The sequence below is a fragment of the Primulina tabacum genome, chromosome 18 (assembly GCF_025594145.1).
Source record: "Primulina tabacum isolate GXHZ01 chromosome 18, ASM2559414v2, whole genome shotgun sequence".
Taxonomy (NCBI): Eukaryota; Viridiplantae; Streptophyta; class Magnoliopsida; order Lamiales; family Gesneriaceae; genus Primulina; species Primulina tabacum.
In genome coordinates, this window is record NC_134567.1 from 24,930,287 (window position 1) to 24,948,433 (window position 18,147).

At 36.3% G+C, this 18,147-nt stretch overlaps 1 protein-coding gene across 1 annotated transcript; it reads right to left on the reverse strand.

Moving 5' to 3' along the window:
- Positions 1-13,004: 13,004 nt before the first annotated feature.
- On the reverse strand, positions 13,005-14,236 carry LOC142533171 (uncharacterized). The gene is made up of 3 exons (XM_075639837.1): positions 13,759-14,236; positions 13,528-13,619; positions 13,005-13,427 (listed from the first exon to the last, which is right to left on the reverse strand). The coding sequence occupies exons 1-3, from the start codon at positions 14,051-14,053 to the stop codon at positions 13,140-13,142; spliced, it is 675 nt and encodes a 224-aa protein (XP_075495952.1). The 5' UTR covers positions 14,054-14,236; the 3' UTR covers positions 13,005-13,139.
- Positions 14,237-18,147: the final 3,911 nt, after the last annotated feature.

Below are 18,147 nucleotides of genomic sequence, written 5' to 3' on the forward strand. Positions count from 1 at the left end.
TGGATTTCAAACATACTGATTTTTTGCAGATGTTGCGGCCAGGTGTGGCAACACCTAGGGCAACACTTAAAGGATTCACCTGCAGGCAGTGTCTTTCTGTCAACAGTGCATTCAAGGAGACGTGGTTATCTTCTTCATTGGATTTCTCCTCCTCATCAGATTCTTCATCGCTTAAGGAAATATTGTAGCCTTTGTTCTTGTGTAATCTGTTGGCACATTCATTGACATAGTGACCGAAACCTTGGCACTCTCTACACTGCACCGAATCATACTTCCTTGCATTAGATTGTCCCTTGCCATCATTCCTCGGTTGAAATTATTGCTTGGCAGAAAACCTTTGTGGCCTTTCAAGGGGTGGAAGACTTGAAAATTTCGATGGTTTTGCATCCTTCTTCTTGTCTCGGATTCTTTTCAAGTAATCACCGAATTTCTTTGTGATAAAGGAGATAGAGTCTTCGCAAAGATCAGAATCATTGACTTCTTGGGAAATTTGAAGGAGTTCATTGTATGAGTCATTCGAGGCTTGTAATGCAATTGTCTTCCCCTTGTCCTTCTTTTGCATGCCCATGTTCATTTCGAAAGTACGAAGTGAACTAATAAGATCTTCCAAAGGCATTTGAGAAGTGTCCTTAGCCTCATCTATTGCGTAGATTTTTATGTTGAATCTTTCGGGCAGGGAGCAAAGAACCTTGCTAACCAAACGTTCATTGGAGATAGGGTCTCCAAGGCTGAACGCCTCATTAGCCATTTCCCGTAGACGACGATCATAGTCTAGTATGTTTTCAGATTCTTCCATCCTCATCACCTCAAATTTGGAAGTGAGCATCCTTAATCTGGTTCGTCGCACACTTTTAGAACCTTCACAGTGTCTTTGGAGGATATCTCATGCACTTTTAGCAGAAGTACAATTTGTGATCAAACTGAACATATTCACGTCAACAGACGTAAAGATAACATTTAAGGCCTTTGAATTGTAGTTCGAACTTTGCACTTCATCAGTAGTTCAGTCAATTTCAGGTTTTGGCAAGCTATCACCATCTCGGTCTGTCATGCTTGGTGAAGTCCATCCATTGATGACACGCTGCCATGCCCGTTCATTTATGGATTTTATGTAATATTTGATTTTGACCTTCCATAGGCTGTAATTGGTACCATCTAGGACTGGTGGTCGAAGCGTTGCGCTTGCAAGTGAGGTGTCCATTTAATTTATTTTCTCTCAAACAAAACAAAAACCAGAATCAGCACTTAGTATATCAAGAGTAGGCTCTGATACCACTTGTAAGAATTATTTTGTCCGACAGATGCTCAAAATAATAAGAATATCAGAATATGATGTAAAATACTAAATTTGTGTTTTGTCAGAATTAGGTGTTGTGCCAGATGTTACAACATCTCAGACAATATGCATCGGAATATTATATTTTGCAACACAAATTCACTTTCAATAACTAAATGTTGTGCCAGATGTGCGGTGCCTTATGGTAAAAATTAATCACTAGAAAATCAAACCGATTACAAAACCTAACACTAGTGATTACGACAAAAATCAATTTTCTCAACAAGTTGAGAAAATAAAGCTTTCTAAAAACAACCAACAATATTAAAACATGAATAAGAAAGCAAAAAACGAGATCCCTAAAAACACGAGCAGCTAAACACGATCTTCAGCCAACATCGTTACGGATGTTGTCTGTAGATGTTGACAACATTCAGGGCAACACGTAAACCAGCACTATTCAAAACAGCAACGTCTTTGTAGAATTATTTGTCTCTGAAATCTTGACGTGCAAAAGTGCATGAGTTATGCATTCATGAAAACCGCCAAGCGAAGAGTGGAAAACAAAACAGACGACTCCTCTTCAAAACAGCAGCGCCTTTGTAGGATGTTTTTCTATGAGAACCATGGCGTGCACAGTGCGTGTATATTGATTGAGAAGAGAGAAAAGACTACCACGAAAATCGCCCACGAAGAACACCCACGAAAATCACCTCCATGAAAAACTATCTCCACGAAAATCTCTTCCACGAAAAATCTCTTCCACTAAAACTCTCTGAATTTTTCTTCGTCTCTCTCTCTCTCTCTCTCTCTCTCTCTCTCTCCATTCTTTTTAATCTCCATCTCTCTTATTTATAATTTACTTCATCTCACCAGAAAATCTACAAAATAAAGAAATCAAGAGTTAAATCAATAATATCATATCTTCAAGATCTTTATTATAAATTTAATATCTAGAAAAAGCAAACCCAATATTCCACATAATCTTTTTAAGAATGAAATTAGATTTAAGAAAGATATTATATCACAATAAAATCTTAACATAATTATCTAGAAAGGCAAAACCATAATTAAATATTATACTCAATCAAATCATCAAAGAATAAATAATATTAGAAAAATCAATTTAATTTGTAAATTATATTTTCCTTCACACTCGTTGCAATGGAAATGTTCATTCCAATGAACATGAAACAAACATTACTGCCACTTGGTTGGGTTTACACATTCTCATTTTCCCAACTTTATATATATATATATATATATATATACATACCATATAATATAATAATTACCATTTGATAATAACAATAAAAATAGTAAGACAACGATGATAATAAATAAAATATTATTAATAAATCATTCAACAATTTGATAATAACAATAAAAATAGTAAGACAACGATAATAATAAATAAAATATAATACTATTAAAAAAAATTATTTCATTTTATTCTATTTTTCTCATTTCGATCATAGAAATTGAATAGATATATCATTTCATTTATATTTTCATTTCGTTCCAAAATTCATTATATCCATAGTTTATTCCATTCAATCATATCAAGCATGACCTAATAATTTACAAAATGCTGATTAGCATATAAACCACCAAATCCAACATGGGAATTGAAGTTACCAAAACATTTAAATACCAAGCACAAAAGAAGATAGGACCAAATCCCACAATATAAAAAGATTAAAGAAAGTCCTACGATACATTTAAAAAGAAAAAAATAAAGGCAAAAATTTGTGTGAGACGGTCTCACGGGTTGTATTTTGTGAGACAGATCTCTTATTTATGTCATCCATGAAAAAATATTACTTTTTATGTTAAGATTATTACTTTTTATTATGAATATCGCTAGGGCTGACCCATCTCACATATAAAGATTCGTGAGATCGTCTCACAAGAGACCTATTCAAAAATAAATTCCGAGAATACACACCACAAATCAAAATTAAAATTAACCAAAATAGAGAAATTATGCATTAAAAACAAATTTTATCTTTTACGATATATAATACAAGAGTACTCTATAATAAATTACTAACTATATAAAGTCGTGTTGTAATTTTGAATTTGCTTGAAACTCCCTCCATCATATCAAACTAAAACTAACTATATGGTTTTATTATATTACATAACATTTTTCTAAATTTTATTTTAATTCTTACTATTTCAATTCACAAAATTCATTAACTTTTATTTTAATTTTTATTTTAAAAACTATTATTTTTTATTACGCAATCCGTTAGTAAAAAATAAGAAATTCAACTATAAAAACAAATCAACTAAAATATCCAAAAATAACATATCAACGCAATCAAACTCTATAATGAACTCAAGATTGGAAGTTTATTCAACGATAAGGGTCGATTTTAAATGAGTAAATCTTGTCTCACAAGAGATATTCCGTAACTGATTGAAGTAGGATAGATCCAGGGCTTAAGGATTTATAAGACGTGATTGGCAGTGTGCATGTTAGGCGGCGCAGACAAAAATATCAAGATTGGCTACATCACACTGTTCTCGTTCTAAGGAGAACAAACCAGAAACCAAAGGTGTTTCCGATCAAAAGTCGAGAGAATCTCTCCAAACCAACGCTCGCTAGGAGTGAATTACTGTGGTGACAATAGACAAGAACGATCTTGCATTTGTACAAGTCCAAGCCACTAACTCGTTTGAATAAGTAAGATTGGTTTGCTTTTGCGGCCGTGACCTTGTCGAGTAGAACGAACCACATCAACAGAACTACCGATTATAATACTTTAATTTTGTACCAGAGCAAGTCTAACATAATTTGCATGTGATCTTGGGTTATGTTCGGTTTACAGGTATGGATATGTTGAGAGGAGGAGGATGTGTGTGGACACCGCCCTTATTGAATGGCTCAAACTGTCACGCCCCAGGAACGGGGTTAGTCGACACCGGCGTTGCTCTCAAATTTACATTCAAAAACAACAAGCCTCAGAAGTACAAAATTCAGAGACCAGTCTTTTTATTCATAATACTAAATGATTCATTGTCTGATACACATACAGAGCTTCATATGGTGCCATTCTAATACTGCTGTGATAACTATTATTGTATGCGAACTCGATTAAGGGCAGATGTTCGCTCCGATTACTACTGAAGTCTAGAGCACATGCTCTCAGCATATCTTCTAGAGTTTGAATTGTCCTTTCTGTTTGGCCATCGGCCTGAGGATGATAGGTCGTACTGAGAGTAACATTCGTCCCCATAGCTTGTTGAAAGCTCTTCCAAAATCGAGATGTAAACCTAAGATCTCTGTCTGACAGTATGCTAGCCGGAACTTCATGTAATCGCACGATCTCATTCATGTACAATGTGTCTAACTTGTCCAAATTATAGTTCATGCAGACAGGTAAGAAATGCGCAAATTTCGTTAGTCTATCTACTATTACCCATATTACATCATGACTTTGTCTCGACTTGATTAAACCAACTACAAAATCCATGGAAATATGTTCTCATTTCCATTCTGAGATTTCTAATGGTTGAAGAAGTCCACCAGGTCTCTGGTGCTCTGCTTTGACTTGCTGGCACACGTGACACTTAGAAACAAACATTGCCCCGTCTTTCTTCATTCCACTCCACCAGAAATTTTTTTTCAAATCTTTGTACATCTTGGTACTGCCAGGATGAACTGAAAATTTTGATTTATGTGCTTCAGACATTACTTCTTGTCGATGGTATCGATGTCTGGTACGCACAATCGTCCTTTCATCCACAAGATTCCTTTGTTATCCGTCTCGAAGTCTGGTGATTTCCCTTCTTTAGCTTTCCCTTTCAGTTTCACCAAAGCGGAATCTCTATCTTGACTTATCTTGATTGTCTCTTGAAGACATGGTTGTGCTGAAAGTGATGTCAGGATCACCTTACTCTTATTTTTTCGACTTAAAGCATATGCTACCTTGTTGGCTTTGCCTGGGTGGTAGTTTATCGTCAAGTCGTAATCCTTCATGAATTCAATCCACCGTCTTTGTCTCATATTTAGTTCCTTTTGGGTGAACAAATATTTGAGACTTTGGTGATCAGTGAAAATCTCACACTTGGCTCCATAAAGATAATGTCTCCAAATTTTTAGTGCGAACACCATTGCAGCTAGTTCGAGGTCATGCGTTGGGTAATTCTGTTCATATGGCTTCAATTGTCTCGACGTGTATGCAATCACCCTTTCCTCTTGCATGAGTACATATCATAAACCTTCTTTAGATGCATCACTGTAGATTGTGAAGTCTTTGTCTTCAGTTGGCAATACTAACATTGGCGTTGAGGTAAGCTTTTTCTTCAAAGTCTCGAAGCTTTTCTCACAATCTTCACTGAATTGAAACTTTGAGTTCTTCTATGTGAGTTTGGTGAGAGGTATTGCTATTGAAGAGAATCCTTCAACAAACTTTCGGTAATAGCCTGCTAATCCCAAAAAGCTTCGAATTTCTGTCACAGTCTTTGGTCTAGGACAATTTGAGATTGCTTCTACTTTCTTAGGGTCCACAGAGACTCTTGCTGCTGATATTATATGTCCCAAGAATGTGACGCTCTCTAGCCAGAATTCGCATTTCTTGAACTTGGCGTACAGTTCCTTTTCTCTCAGCTTCTGGAGGGTGAGACGAAGATGTTCTTTGTGGTCTTCCGCACTTGAAGAATATACTAGAATGTCGTCGATGAATACGACCACGAACCTATCGAGTTATGGTTTGAAGACTCTATTCATGAGGTCCATGAATGCTGCTTGAGCATTGGTCAGTCCAAACGGCATCACTGTAAACTCGTAATGGCCGTATCTTGTCCTGAAGGCTGTTTTAGGGATATCTTCCGCTTTGACCTTCAGTTGATGGTATCCTGACCTCAGATCGAGTTTTGAAAAGATCTTGGCTCCTTTCAATTGATCGAAAATGTCATCTATCCTCGGGAGAGGGTATTTATTCTTAATTTTAATCTTGTTCAACTCTCTATAGTCGAGACATAACCTCATATTCCCGTCTTTCTTTTTCACAAATAGAACAGGGGCTCCCCACGGAGATGCACTGGGACGGATCTGCTTCTTATCTAACAATTCTTGAAGTTGTTCTTTGAGTTCTTTTAACTCTGCCGGAGCCATTCGGTATGGTGCTTTTGAGATTGGTGTAGAATTGGGTACTAAATTAATCTCAAATTCCACTTCGCGGTCGGGAATTTCTCCAGGGAGTTCTTCAGGAAAAACATCTGGAAACTCTTGTACTACCAGAATCTCTTATAGTGCAAGTGTGGTTTCTTCCTTTACCTCGCTTAACATAGCTAGGTAAAGTTCTTCTCCATTCTTCATGGCTTTCCAAGTTTGAGAAGTAGAAAGAAGAGTCTTTCGTTCTTTTGTCTTACCATGAAATAAAAGTTTATCTTGATGTAGAGCTTGGATGGTTACCGTCTTTCCATGACAGTCTACTAAAGCACGATTCTTGGCTAACTAATCCATTCCAAGAATTACATTGAATTCCACCATGTTTAGTTGGATTAGGTTTGCCTTGAAACTCTGATTTTCTATGAGTACACTATTATCCCGATATAGAGTGTGAGTTTCCTAAAATCCGATTTATAGTTCTTCTAAGTTATCAGGCTTAGCTCCTAACTTCTTGACAAATCTCTTAGACATGAATGAATGCGTAGCACCACAATCAAATAACACATAAGCATGTATATTATTGATTAGAATGGTACTAGCTACAACATCATTTGAGTTGTCAGCCTCTTCTTGAGTGATAGCATAAACTCGAGCATTTGACTTGTTCTCCTTAGGCTTGTTTGGAGTTGTTCCTCCTGTTGGTCCATTCATTGGATCTGGAAAAGGGCATTGAGCAATGCAGTGGCCCATCTTTCCACAACGGAAACAAGCTCCAGAATTCCTCCGGCATTCACCAGTGTGAGTGAATCCACAAGTTTGGCACTTGACTTCCTCTCTGCTTGATTGAGAAGAAATGGTTCCTTTGGCTGGAGCACTGGTAAACTGATTGCTTGAGAACCTAGACTTCTTGAATTGTTGGTATGGTTGGTACTGGCTTGATTGAGGACGTTTGAGTTTATTCTCACCTTCATGCCTCTTGATGTCGTTTTCAGCCCTGATGGCGGCTCCCATCAATTCATCAAAGCTGTCGGATCGATAACAGCAAGGGTAGATTGAATGCGGCTGTTCAATTCCTTCTTGAAGCGATATATCTTCAAGGCTTCGTCTCTCATGATGGTTGGAGAGTAAGTTCCCAATGAGTAGAACTTAGATGAATACTCCACCACTGTCATGTTTGATTCTTGAACCAAGCTTTCAAATTCTGACAGCTTCTGCACTCGAACTACTGTCGGGAAGTACTGCTTCAGAAGTGCCTCTCGGAACCTTTGCCAAGTGATAGGTCCCACCCCTAACATAGCTGGTGAGACTCATTCCCACAATTTGGCCGCTTTATCCACAAGAAAAGGTGTAATCACATCTACCTTGATTCCTTGTGGAACCTCAAGTAGTCGAAGATGATTCTCCATCTCCTTCATCCAATTCTGTCCGACCTCAGGATCGGAGCTTCCATTGAAGTTCGGGACTCTTGCTCTTCGGAGGGACTCATAATGCTGCTTAGTCCCATTCTGAGCTGGAGGTGGCGGCGGTGGCTGATTAGCATTAGGGTTGACAAACCCTTGTAGCGTGGTTGCCACAATCGTGGCTATAGCCATCAGATCCGCCTGGCTGAGGCCAACTGCTGGTGGTGGTTGTTGTGCAGCCTCATCGTTGCGGTTGTTGTTGCGATTTCCATAACGAGGGTTGCGATTGTTTCTCACGGGTCTTCCGTCCATTTCCTACAATTATGAAAGTTCTAAGGTTTTGGCAGAGTATGGACTCAACAAATAAACAAAATGATTGAGTAATTGCTCAAGAATTAAATATGAAACTGATATGATCGATAAAGGGGGTAAATCGTTGAGCTACAATAGCTCGGTTCTTAAAATATTGAACACCGATGAATTATATCGAGTTTGATTTTCAATCCAAGCGGAAGACACTCGAAATAATCCTTCGTAGAAACCGATTTAATATTTTGTAAATCATTTAAAATATATGCAAGTTGAATGAGTAAAAAATATTTGGTTGAAGCATTTTATTAAACAATTGGTATGTAATATTTTGGTATTTGAAGAACACATAAAATGCTTCAACCAAATATTTTTTACTCATTCAACTTGCATATATTTTAAATGATTTACAAAATAGTTTAATCGGTTTCTACGAAGGATTATTCCGAGTGTCCTCCGCTTGGATTGAAAACCAAACTCGATTTAATTCATCGGTATTCAATATTTCAAGAACCGAGCTATTATAGCTCAACGATTTACCCCCCTTATCGATCCTATCAATTGGTATCAGAGCGGGTGTTCTTGAAAGAACATTGAAACTGATTTTGATGTTTAAAATTCGAAAATTTCAGATTTTTTACACATATATATGCAAAACTGAATTTTCGCGCAGCTTGCAGCGACCGTAGGAAAAATGACATATCTCCTTGCTCGAGTGTCCAAATGACAAACTGTTTTTTGCGTCGCAAACTAGACTCATAGAGGTTTACAGGCAGTATAAAACTTGCAGCCTAATTATGCACGAGAAAATACAGTTTATTTGTTGAAGACAGAGCATATGTGCTGTAGCAGAAAATGAGCCATGGAGAAAATTGGTTAGTTATCCATTTTCTTTTATAATTTTCAAAATTTCAAAAATATCGGGGGAGAACTCATTAAAATTTCAATGGAATTATTATTTTTAAATACTGAGGGGGAGAAAATTTTGTTTAAAATGTTTTGAAAATATGACTTTTTGATTCACACAAAAAGGGGGAGAAATATGTTAGTTGAGTTGATTGTTTATCCAAGTTTTGTGATCATCAAAAAGGGGGAGATTGTTGGAACTTTTCAAAGCAATCTTGATTTTGATGTTAACAAAACTTGTTATTGTGTTTCTAACATATTTACTCAAGTGTGAAGTTATTAAAACAAGAAACAAGCCGAAACTGAATTCTGCACAAACTGAATTTCTGGCAAGCTTCGGTATTTTGATGATATCTCTCAACTGGATGATCCAAATGACAATCCGCCAACTGGACTGATTAGAAAACTCAATTTGGAACAAGTCGTATATCACGTCAGTTGGGCAAAATCGGATGTTATCAAGGTATAACTGATCGCTCTATTACCGAACTGATCACACTAAAACAGCAATCAGTTAGGATTGAGCAGTTGCGGTATTTTGGTCATATCTCTCATCTCGGTTATCGAAAAGAAGCGATTCAGTATGCGTTGGAAAGATAAGACAATAATCTACAAATCATCTTCAGAAGTCAAAGTCTGAATCGAAGCTTAAGATGCTGATAAATGACGATGAAATTACTGGTTCTGCACAAACTGAAATCAGCTAGGCTGATTTCAGCACACCAACTGAAACTGAACTAGACCAACTGAACTGAATCAGCTGCTGACCAACTGAACCAGTTGCAGACCAACTGAACCAAACCAGCTGAACTGAACTGAACCAGCTCTAATTCATCTTTGTCAAGCTCTAGGCAGTAGTTATGTTCCTTTAGTTTCTCTAGCTTCTTCTCTAAGCTCTTAATGTAGCTACTCTGGTCAGCCATATCCTACATCCAAAACATGAGAGTGAAGGTTCAGAAATGAGCTCAAGAGGTAAAAGTCGAGTTATAGACAAATACTGGAATGAACAGAATAAGTACATCCTATAATATTCAATAGAAGAAAATAACTCAAAATTTTTCTGTCTCAGAATCTCGTGAAAAATTTACTAAAAATCTTTCACATCAAGAACATGAAGTGTACCACATTTGGTGCAAAAATACTGAGCCGTTTGGAAATGAAAATTCCTCAATATTTCAAAATTTTGGAAAATTTTACAGAAATGATGATATCACTATCTAAACGAAGGATTTTGGGGATTCGTCGACGGTGCTAGAACAAAAGTTTGGTTCTAGGTTAAGTTCTCCTCGTCGAGAGCTTTCCAACCGTATCTTTTAATAGTCAAAATTCCTTCTGGATCAAAAGTTATGGCCGTTTGAAGTTTGCGCGAAAAACATTCCAACTTCCATACAATCTGTAAGATCTACTGCATGCACCTGCTGGAATTCACTATCTACTGCAATTCTGATGCTACTGCAATCAAGTTTGCTGATTTTCAGCACTGTTAGAATCAGTCTGCTGCATTCCTGGTCTACTGAACAAGTCTTCTGCATTCAGATCTACTGATTCTCATCTGCTGGTTCTGTTTTCAGACTACTGGTTTTGATGCTACTGTTTTTCGGTCTTCTGCTGGTTCTGGACTACTGATTTTTGTCTACTGAATTTTTTTTTACTCATTTCAGTAGTCTATTACAGTAGTTTATTTTCAGTAGTCTATTACAGTAGTTTATCAGAACTTATTTTCAGAAGTCTATCACAACTCATTATTTCTAGTTCCTCCTCCCCAGATTATGAAACCTGGTTTGCTCTGATACCACTTCAATGTCACGCCCCAGGAATGGGGTTAGTCGACACTGGCGTTGCTCTCAAATTTACATTCGAAAACAACAAGCCTCAAAAGTACAAAATTCAGAAACCAATCTTTTTATTCATAATACTAAATGTGTTACAGCAGATATGTAAAACTAGACATGACAATGTCTTAACAGATACAGCGGAAACATAACTTAGAATTTAACAGCAACAATCTTCTTCACCAGTCCCAAACTGATGATGCTCTTCTTCTTCTAACAATTCTTCCTCGTTCTTATCTGAGATGGGTTTAGTGGGTGATTGATATGGTTGTCACTCAGTAAGCGGGGGCGGGAATAACTCCCAGTTTTCAAAGTCATTTTCAACAGAAACAATATTACAAATAATATACAGAAACTCTTATTTTCAGAACAAGAATCAGTATTCAGGAATCTGTATTCAGAACAGATATCAGAAATTTAACAAGTAAGCAAGCACTGAGCACGTTCGTGAATTTCATGGCTAAACTGATATCAGTCCCCTATATGTTCTCTCCTCTAGGGGTGATGCCAGTAATCAGTAATCAGAATTCAGTAATGTTCAGAATATATATTCCTACCATTAGTTAACTAGGTTTCAGTGCTTCAAAAATCAGATATCAGGAATCAAACATACATATACTTTGCTTCAAAACAAAAGTCATCAAACAGTTTTCAAGATATTTATACATAAGCCCACTTACAGTAATTTGCTAGAAAGTTTTTGTTGGAGTCTGGAAGCCATTAACAACCTTTATTCCGTGTTAAATGCTTCAGTTACAAGTCATAAGCAGAATCAGTAGCTATCTGCTGGAAGTTCGCTACTGAACTCTTCTGCTGCTGGATTTAGCCTGCTGGAAAAATATCATCTTCTGAAATATTGGCTTCTGCTGGAAATTTTGCATTGCTACTGAAATTTTGCTAGCTGTGGCAAAATGCTAGCTTGTGCTAGCTAGTGCTGGAATTTCGGGTTCTCACACAAACTATCCGTGTTGGAATGCCAGAATGGAATGGAGGTATTCATCAAAGCAATAGACCAAAAGGCGTGGAGATCTGTTCTGACTGGATGGGAGCATCCTACTGTAAAAGATAATGAAGGAGAAGTAACCTTGAAAGCTGAAGAATCGTGGTCTCCCGAGGAAGATGGTTTCATTGAATGCGATATTCACTGCAGTAGACTCAAATCAATTCAAATTAATCTCTACCAGTGAAACAGCTAAAGAAGCGTTGGAGTATTCTTGAAACAGCCCATGAAGGAACAACAGCAGTCAGAACTAATAAACTTCTTATTTTGGATAACAGATTTGAGGATTTGAGAATGAGGAGGAAATGATAGCTGACTTCAATGCTAAATTGTGTGACATTGCTAATCAAGCATTTTCCCTTTGTGAGAAGTATTCATATGCCGAATTGGTGCGACAGACCTTGTGGTCACTTCCAGAACGATTTGCAATTAAGATTACCACGATAGAAGAGACAAAAGACGTGGATTCTATGACTGGGGATGAATTGATGACATCATTGCAAACATTTGAAATGAGGTTCAAGCATAACAAGAAAGGCGAAAGCCGAAACACAAGCTGTTAATGACAGTAATAAAGCTGATAGTAATGAAGTCATTGAATAATTAGTTTTGCACACAAAATATTTCGGCAAACTCTTGAGGAAGCTGAAACTGAAAAGGTCGAAACACTTGACAAAGGCACGAACCATGAAAGGAAGAACAGGCAAATTTCATGGATGTAAGAAGGAAGAACAGAGGGATTAAATGCAGAGGCAACTGTGCTAATGTGCAGATCAAAAACAAAAACCAGGTCATGACCATGTAGACAAACCTTTCTATGAGTTGTATTTGCAAAATAGCAGCAATTTTTTATGGGTGACCAAATAAGATATCTGTTTCATAGACCGTCTCATAAAAGTTTTTGTGTTTGCAAAATAGATGCATAAATCATATATCAAGAAAATCTTGAATACGAAAATGATAGAGTCAATTTTAGATTTGAATACAAAGCTGGTTTAGTATGCACTATTCGCCAGTTTATTTTCTTAAAAAGGGATCAAGGAATGGTGGAAAACATGTTTTAAAAGCTAGTTCGGGGGAGGCAAATTAAGGGAAACAAGACCGTACAATTTTTTAAGTAAAAATCAAGATGCATCTATAGTTTATGTACAGAAAAAAAAAACAAGAAATAAACTCTCTCCACATGGCACGATCAGTGGACAAGGGTCTTGGGGTATATTTTTTTATATGGTACATATTAAATATGAAATAAACAAATTAAGAAAAAAATATAATTTAAAATGATAATCACTGATCAAGCCAAGAGCCAGAAATCTTTCTGTCTTTTAGTAGTTATGAGATAGCCACCTAGTTTCTTGCTTTTCCTCCTTACAGCAAGGGCCATACAACCAGCATTTTGGACACAATATTCAGCCAATCCACCGGCGGGCACTCGTTTTCCGGCCCACATCGACATCAGCCGCCACGTGACCGACCGTTTCTTCTGGCCTAGCACCATCAGTGCCACCCCTTGTTTCTTTGCCTCCGCCACTATAGTTGGCCCTTTTTCCCTCCCTTCAACCACAGCAACCTCAACATGTACCTAATAGGCCAAGAATCCAAATATCGTCACCATCGGCTAAGTCGGCTCATGCTAAAGATTGTGGTAAAATCGTGTTGAATGTTAGGAAAACAACTCAAACCTCAGGCATCTTTAATTGGCACATACTCTTCATACCACTGAGAAATTCAGGAATTCTTGGATTGATCACTTCCTTCTTACTTGGTCGATCACCTACAAAATACTCCCATATTTTTTTTTAAAAAAAAAATCACTCTTTTAAATAAATCTTATGTCATGCATGGAATTATAATTTTCGATAGGTAAACTTTATGTTGGCCACATAATGTAAAAAATATGATAAAAGATGTACCGTGATTTGAAGGTTTGGTGACATTGAAAAGAATGATAATGTCTTGGCTCTGAACAGTGTGACTAAGTGCCCATTGCACCGCGTGCTTAGCTTCCATGCTGGAATCCACGACGATCATAATTCTCCGGCCATTGACGGCCCCAGATTTCTCGACACCGGAGCCGGGATCATCTTTGTTATCTTGATCGGTTTCACTTTCTTGGCTTTTGGATTGAACAGGAGGCGAACGAACTCGAACCAACGGCCTGATTCTGTTCAAGCAAAAATTAGGCATTTTTGTGCCAATTTTTCCCATATTTTGTGACGGGGCCTAAGTTCCAACTCCGATGAATAAATAGACACTGAGGGAATTGATACTTATACAAGAAAAGAAATAAACATATGATAATTACAAAGGCACCAAACTTGGCGGATCACATTCTTGGTCCACTTATCGGTCATGCCTACCAGTAGGGACAAACCAAAGGGGGTGAGGCCGCCGTTGAGAAATGTTTGTGACATAAATTTTGTGTTTTATTCATGTTTAATTTTTTTAAAAGGAAAATTTTGAAAGTTGGCTTATTTGGGTTTTTGGATATTTAACACACACGGTTATACACTACTTTTAAATTACAGAATTATCCCAAATGTTTGAAATAAACGGGTTTTAATATTAATTGAGATAGTTTTTGTAATTTAAAAATAGTGTAACCTTCATTGTTGTTTTAACATTTCCTCAATTAGTTTTAGTTAAATAAGTTAATTTATTTATTCGCAGACCATTTTCCAAAGATTACTGATGTGAAGTTTTCGACATGTTTGCTGGGTTTGGCAGATGTTATCCATATGAGTAGTGCTCTCGTCCACTTAACACATGATGTCTGTGCTGAGTGATGAATTATGTTCACTCATCCATATAGCATGATTGAATGAATGATCATGATTTATCTATTTAGTACACGTGTCATATGTTGAATAGATAAATGCACTACCATGTGAGTAACATGAACAAAAACATATTTGCGGCATCCATGTCATTTCGGAGGAAAAAAGCTAAATTATTGGATTAAAACAAATTTTTGACTAGTCTGAGTATGAAATAGAGCAACCTACAATATAATTTTTCTATTTTTTCCTTTGGAAATGCTAGATATATATAGTGTTTTCTATATATAATTACGGGGTTTTAGTATATTTTAAGGATTATCATTTATATTTTCTTAAAAATAGACATACAATTAAGAAAATTTTCCATCTTCCTTGTAGGGTCGTCGTTCGCACAATGGGAACTGGAACATGATGGCTGGGCCAGAGCGGCTTTCTCTTTTCCCCACTCTTTGCCTTCTAATCATTTTTTACTTTGCTTACTTTAATTTCTTTGGGCTTTTGGGCCTACATTGGAACGTGACCATCATCAAAGCTGTGGGGACATTTCCTAAAAATCAATTTTAATCAGAAAAATCAAATATAGCATCTTAATTTTATAATAGTATATAAGTGCAAATTATTTATATATAATGTTGATTTAGCCAAAGTATTCTTTATCTGTCAATAATCATCATCATATATTCATATTTAGTATTTCAAAAAAAAAAAATACAGCTTATGTGAAGACCCAAAGAATTAGCTAAATTAGCTACTACACAATTAGTTACACATTCAAACCATGCAACCTTTGGCATGGAAAGGGAAGACCTAAAGTCACCATGAATTAAAACTCATTCAAACCATGCAACCTTTGGCATGGAGGGAGAAGACTTAAAGTCATATTGGTGCCTATAAATAGTGGCAAATGAATGAATGAAAATCAAACCAAAACAACATCAAAAGTTCTCTCCAAAAGTTACAATTTTCGAGTACCAAATATTCTGCACAATTTCAGAAGGTTTTTCTCATAGTTTTACACGACCAAATCTGATCTTCACCATTCAGAATACACCTACACGTGTTTAGAGCAACATATCCAAAATTCAGATCGATCCAACGGTTCAATTAGGCGCAAACATTTTTGCAAGGTGACTAGTTTTTCGGTGTCAAACTACAACTTGTTCTTTCCAAGATTTTGGAACAATCTTTCAAGTAAATGGATTTTTGCTATACTCTTATGTACACTTGTATTCATAAGTGTACTACTTGATATATATATCGACATGCTTGTTCTTTGTAATTATGTCCACATTTGCTTAAAAATACGTTATGTATATTTCTTGAAATTCGATCGGCATGATATATTCGTTCATATTTGTTATGAACAATTTGTTGTTGTATATTAGTTATAATATTTGGAAGCATGTTTGAAATATTTGAAATGCACTGTAATGATTCGAATTAGAAATGACAAGGAAATTTCGATATTTGATAATAATCGCTCTTTTGGTCTCGCCCCTTAGAGGAGTAACATATAGGGGACTGATCAGTAAACCATGAAAAATGAGATGATTTTCAGTGATATGTTTGTATCTTGTTCGTATTCGATTCAACATGCTTATGATTGAAATTATGATAATATTTTCGTATAATTATCACCTTGATATTCGTTATGCCCGATCGGCCTCCATTTACTGAGTATTTCCCAAGTAGTCACCCCTTACATCCCTCCCAGATAAGAACGAGGAACAAATCGAAGATAAAGAACAAGAGTACTTTTGGGGATGGTGATCCGATTCAAGACCAGTCTTATTATTCTATCTTTTAGTTAGGTTATCGTATTTTACGCTTCCGCATTTCGTTTTAACCGCATTGTAATGACGATTATTGATTTATGTAATAGACTGACTTTTTGTTATTTAATGTACTACGTGGCTTGTTATTATACGATTTTAAATTGTTAAACAACGCCGATGATACATCTCAGTTTCGGGATGTGACATTTAAGTGGTATCAGAGCTGTCAGGTTCATAATCCGGCTGGGAGTTTGATAGACAAAATTTGGCGAAGTCAAATTTCGGCAAATGCCCATGCCTTTCTATCCAAATCATCCTGATACATCATACTCATCTCCGTTTGTTTAAATCTTCAAATTTAAGTTGTCATCATAATGGATGGCTTATATAGATTCTCGAAACTCAATCTTGTCAACTTCTTTCAATCTGTGCGAAATTACCCCTTCTTTCCACTTTTGGAAAATCTCATTCTGTTCGATCCAAATACCTTGCTTATCTGATAATGAAACTTTGATCCATTTTTCATTCGATATGTATTGGAAATGGCCACCCTTTGTACTAGTGCTCAAGCCGCCCTTCGCATGCGTCAACTTACCATTGAAAACCAAGCATGAGAAATTGAATCCCTAAAAGCTCAACTCGCTAGAGGAAAACAAGAGAAACAATAACTCTTGGAGATTAGGAACCAGCTTCAAATTGATTTACAATGTCTCACCCATCATCTTAATCGAGCAGAGAGCCAGCTCGTCCTAACCCTACGTAACATATCTCACGTGGTACGACTAGTTTCCCCTAACCGAAAGTTAATGGTAAGGATACTGAGAAGGATCTTTCTAATCGCTCTCGTCATCAACAAGAAGATCTTGCTAGCAAACAAGAACATTATATCGCCAAGTTTCATGGCGCTATGGATAGACTGCAAGAACAAAATAACCATATGCACCTTGTCGTGGAAAACGTGAAAGAAGAAGAAGAAGTACCTATGGATGTAGTGGAAAAAGAACAGTGATGATGGAGAGATGATAAGATAGGCTAGACTGATATTATGGTTATATGATACGAAAAGAAAGAAGTGTAACATTTCTTTGGGAATGTACAAAGATAAGTTGAATTATATTGAGAATGTACAAAGATAAGTTGAATTATATTGGGAATGTACCTATCAGATATAAATTGACTCATATTTTTCGTTTTAACCGCATTGTAAAAACGATTATTGATTTATGTACCTATCAGATATAAGTTGTACAAACATTTCGTTTTAACCGCATTGTAAAGACGATTATTGATTTATATAATAGACTAGTTTTTGGTTATTTGATATACTACGTGGCTTGTTGTTATACGATTTTAAATTGTTAAACAACATCGATGACACGTCTCAGTTTCAGGACGTGACATTTAAGATCAACAAAAAAAATTTACAGCTTAAATTTTCAGTTTAAGATACAAATGCAAAGTATTCTGGGTTGTAAATAGCCCAAACTATGTAAAAGATATCAAATTGAGGCGATTAAGATAGTGTTTGCAAGAGATTATTTCAATTATTTTTAACATTTTAACGAATGAAATATTTGAAAATAATACACAGAAGCTATGCAAACACTAGCTAAGTGAGCCACACAAAAACATTACGAACTGACCCGGAATAGCCTCATTCCTCTCGAGCATAGACTTGGGTGCCCAATTTTAAACTAACAATTTTTAAAAACAACTTTCAATATCTAGAGCTACAAAATTTAACATC